The 4,940-nt window shown below is 34.8% G+C and overlaps 1 protein-coding gene across 1 annotated transcript; it reads left to right on the top strand.

The window, feature by feature from the left end:
* Positions 1-473: 473 nt before the first annotated feature.
* Positions 474-1,784, top strand: LOC143186487 (uncharacterized). Its single transcript, XM_076390167.1, has 5 exons — positions 474-579; positions 781-809; positions 901-943; positions 1,078-1,239; positions 1,615-1,784. Exons 2-5 carry the CDS (start codon positions 786-788, stop codon positions 1,782-1,784), a joined length of 399 nt encoding a protein of 132 aa, XP_076246282.1. The 5' UTR covers positions 474-579; positions 781-785.
* The last annotated feature ends 3,156 nt before the right edge of the window (positions 1,785-4,940 follow it).

Genomic DNA, 4,940 nt, shown 5'->3' with positions numbered 1-4,940 from the left:
AAACTTATACAAGAGAGTATATTTGCATTCCATGAAAAATATTACTAGAATACCGAACACAAATTTATATGTGTATCAAAACTGGTTAAAATGACATTTATTTTAGATCCATGTTGTACATACAAGTTATGAGTTAATAATCCCTAATATGACAGAAAAAATAAAATTACAATCCGTGTTTAGTGAAATCTTATTGGATCTTATTAATAAAAGATCATTAACGTCAAATATAATTCTATTTCTTGATAAATGAACATTTATTATATCCACTGTATAAAACATTAACTATCGACCCATTTATAGATTGACAATTATTACTAAACCCTAAAACGTGAAATTGTCGATATATACTATCGATCGATCGACATCAGATTGCAATATCGAAAGGTAGGTTGAAACAAATTTTAAAAAAGATGGCAATATTAACGCTCCATTGAATACATTATTGCATATAGACAAAAAAGTTCAAAAGATTTCTAACCAATAGGGGAAAGAGACCCCCACCATCCCGCCAATTCTCTAAATAATGCGAAGAATCACGATAATTAATTGACGCAGAACGATCGAAGACGTCAGAAGGTACGTATCACCAATTTTATACATTTTTTCGAGGAAAACTGAAATTATATAATCAATAACATTTATTTCATTTATATCGTATTATATCATTATTGTTTTATTAATTTTTTACTTTTTTGCTTTTTCAAATTTTCGTTAAACTAATACCTTATAATATACTAATACCTAATACTAATTCTGACTCAAAATACGCAAAACCAGAAACAATGGATATTGACAATAATAACGATGTAAGTAAAAGTAATGAAACTGTTTGATTTTAATTAATGAAAACTAATACACATACTGTTATTCTAATTGATTTGTTTTTTATTTTTTCAGGATCACATGTTGGATGAAATAGAATTCTTAGAAACAGAATTTAGTAAGTGTTATTACTATTATTAACTACAAATATAAGACAAATAAAAATATAATAATAAAAAAGTATACAGCAAAAAACAAAATAATGAAAAATAAAATAATGAGTTTTTTTAATTAATAAAATAAAAATTGCAGAACTGCCACCTTCGATGCAGTCACAACCACAGTCACAATCGCAGTCACAAGCGCAGTCACAACCACAGCCACAATCTCAGCCACAATCGCATCCACAACCGCAGCCACAATCGCATCCACAACCGCAGCCAGAATCCGAAACAAATTCAGGCCAAGAAAATCGTAAGTAATAAACATACTTTAATAGAAAATATAATATTATCGTAAAAGAGACAAAAATAAAAATATAGGGTTGTCATATTATAACTAATGGTACAGGCGGAAAGGTGGTGGTTCTACATGAAAAAAACTGAATTAAAATAGAGAATGAAATTCTTTTATTCGAGGCTGTTTCCGGAAAAAAATGGTTTTAAAAATTTATCGCGTGTTTTCAAAGACATACTTTTCGAAAACAAAACTTCATATAAAAAAATATCGTTGTATATTTTTAATCGAGTTTTTCATGTACAATCACCATTTTTCTTCTGCTTGCACCATCAGTTACATGACATTCCATATAAAAAGCATCTTATCAATAAGCTTATTTATTAAATACAGAACCCCCACGCCGATGGCGCCGTGCAGGCTGGAGGGTGCGGGAGGAGCGACGCCGCTGGATGGTGCTCCAGGTATTGTGGGATCAATCCCACATCCTCCTCCAAATGACAGCCCTCGAAAGATGGATACGGGGGGGGGGGGGGGGGGGGGGGGGGATATACTATAAATAAACTATAAATAAAATATACTATAAATATACTATAAATAAATTTTCATTTATTTGATAAAAACGTTTTATTTCGTTTGATTATAATATATAATATATTTTATGTTTACTTTACTATTATATTTCACAAGTACTACTATATAATAGTTTAATAATTTACAAATATTTAGCAAGTATTACTAGTACTTTACTATATACTATAATAAATATTGAAATGTACCAGCGATGATAGTAACTGGTAAGTATTAAAAACTGCAATGACAGAAGTTGATGACATATCTAAACCCGTATTTTTTCCTACAACTTCGAAGAGTTCCTTATAATTTGCTACTCGTCTATTAACTTCAGGTCAGTTTCTCACCATCTAGTATTCCTGCGTGTATCTGTAAGAGCATTTACACATTAATTTCTATTTCCAACAATATTGTAAGTGATGTTGGAATAATAGCAGTTTTGCCCCTTTGCATATACAATCTTATTGGTAAATTTATTATATTGAAATTAAACTAGATATACGTATAAAAAATAAATTTCTCTTACGTCAAACTAATAATTTGATTAGTTTCATGATTAGTAATTTTTCAATTTAAAATCTGTCCACGTGCACTTTATAGAATTAATCAATTCAACTTCTCACGACTTCTCGATCAGTGGCACTTGGTTAAAGAGAAGAAAATTCGTTATTTTAGGATATATTTGCTAATGTTGTCTTTATCTCCAGTCGTATTCACGTCACGAGTACAACAGACGAAGAAAAAAGTATGTCACAATGTTAAAAATGAACAAATACCAAAGTATAAATCAGTTACTCCTTTGACTGATGATACACAGATAACTTAAGAAATTGTTTCCGATCATGTAATTTCATATAGATAAATACGTATGTTATTCAGCCTATAGAGCATATGAAAATAATACTATATTTTGTGGCGTTGTACATAGCGCCGTCCCCGGGTATCGTAGTCGGTAACAATTAACGAGAAGAAGGACGGTACTGAACCCTTGCGGACGGTACCCTTGCGAACACTGCCGAAAGACGTCTCCTGGGGGAAAATATCGCGTATTGAGAATTGTCACTAATTTCGGGTGCCTCCATGCCGGGCGCGCACGACGTTTCAGGGCTGTAGAAGAGACCTGAGAGACCCTGAGGCCGTCCCCGTCCCCTGGCCGTGCAGTTCCGGATTCAGGCGCTGTATCCACACTGGATGGTACAAGGGCCCTCCGCCCTCGGAGTTGAGGGACTTGCCGCCTCTGGGGTGGACCAAAGGGCCGAGGAAGATCTAACCACCACCAGAAAGATGGTCCCGCGGCACCGCCCTTCTCGAGAGGCTCAAACGGAAGGCGAGGGTGGAGGCGAGCCCGGAGATCGTTGCCCAGGCGGCCGGAGCTATAGGAAGTCCTGGGGAAGTCTCCACATTGGCGGACAAATACGGTTCGTCACCGCAGAGGAGCGGGGCCTCGCTCCTCGCATACGCGCCTGGGACAGAGCGAGTACGCGGTGAGGCTGTAAGCGCTTGCGCAGGGGAGGGACGTGCCGCAAATCAGGAGGGTCGCGTGCGCGCGTGCCGAGTATCTTCACTCGTTGCCGAAACGACAAAAGGAAAAGCTGAGCAAAATTATGGTAAGCAATTTGAAGTACTTTGGTTTCAAAATCATCGGGCACGGAGTGCCGTTAGTGCTAGGCGCGATTAGGGTTTCCAATTATATAATAATAGTCCAATAAAAATAAATTTGATTGAAAAACAAACCATTAGCTTTGATGCCGTGATTGCAACATGAAAATTTAGTTGTACCATTTTATAAAGTCTATTGTTGCACTTACCTGTTTTCAAATACCAAATTCAAAATTCACAAGATTACCTGCGTTTTAAAATAACGGATATTTCACCAAAGCTTCTAATAATTTGATTATTAATTGGTGCTTGATTTACAAAAGTTTCTGCTTCAACATATCTATATATATATGTAAAAACTGATGAGCGCATGTCTATGCCTAAATAACTGAAATTAAGAAATAAATATATAACAAATTAAACTAAAAATATATAAAGTACTTTATTACTTTCATTTAAAATAAACAGTTAAAAACAAAAAAAAAACCAGATACATAACCTCTATCTCTGCAAACTGTCAAACGTCATGCACGATAAACGAAAGTCATGTCACATTCAAAATGATGACAGCAATTTCAGAAGAAACCGCCAATTGGTACGTAACTGCTAATAAAAATAACATTAGTGGTTTATAAACATATTTATTTACGCAAGTCCAATAAAATTGCATTTATTGAGAAGAAGTTTCGTGATATAATTCATATTTGGCGCGACTGTCTGCCGAGATTTCTGATATGTTGCCAATCATTTCAATTGAACAATGCCACCATACTGTTAAATTGATTTAGAACTACAGAAATCGCATTTGGCATCTTCCTCGTTCGCGCAAATTTACATAAATCTATCTTTCTCTCTCTAACAATGCTAGTAATATAGTTCTCACAGACATTTTACTAGAATTCACTAAACGTTTTTCGGCACACGAGCCGCTTAATATGCAATTTTTTCGATAATCCATACATTAATTTCACTAATATTTGCATCAGTACGTAGATGAAGGTTCACAGAGTTACAATTAATCAATTTCCATGAAAAAACATCTTCTAAGATACTTTTAAAGAAGCTCAAAGTTTCAACATCACCTCATTTTTCACTCGTGTATAGATATAGTCTTGGCGAGAGCCTCTCGCCAGTTCATCCCCACCACTCGTGGTGTGAATGTACTTGGCGCGAGTGTCTACCGAGACTCCTGATTATAAGATTATATGTAACTACAATATATTTACTCACTCGTTCGATGTATAAATTATCTTCTGCGCTTCACCCTCAGGACACTGCCGTTTTCATTAATATCCCTTAGTAGTCTCGCCTGGCCATCGGCTTCAATATGTCCACCACCACAATTTACACAGTTTTGAAGACGATGTTTCAAATTCTGACGCACTTTATTAAATATATCGTCTTTAAAACACACAACTATACATTAAAAAACACACACAAAATCTTGACTAACTAGTCCTAAATACTACTAGTAATAATAATTGTAATAATAATAATAATAAAGGAAATAAGAAAAAGGATGATAAATATAATGCACAAGCAAACGA

This window comes from Calliopsis andreniformis, unplaced genomic scaffold (genome assembly GCF_051401765.1).
Source record: "Calliopsis andreniformis isolate RMS-2024a unplaced genomic scaffold, iyCalAndr_principal scaffold0001, whole genome shotgun sequence".
NCBI classification, from domain to species: domain Eukaryota; kingdom Metazoa; phylum Arthropoda; class Insecta; order Hymenoptera; family Andrenidae; genus Calliopsis; species Calliopsis andreniformis.
This window is presented reverse-complemented; position numbering and strand designations above follow the sequence as displayed.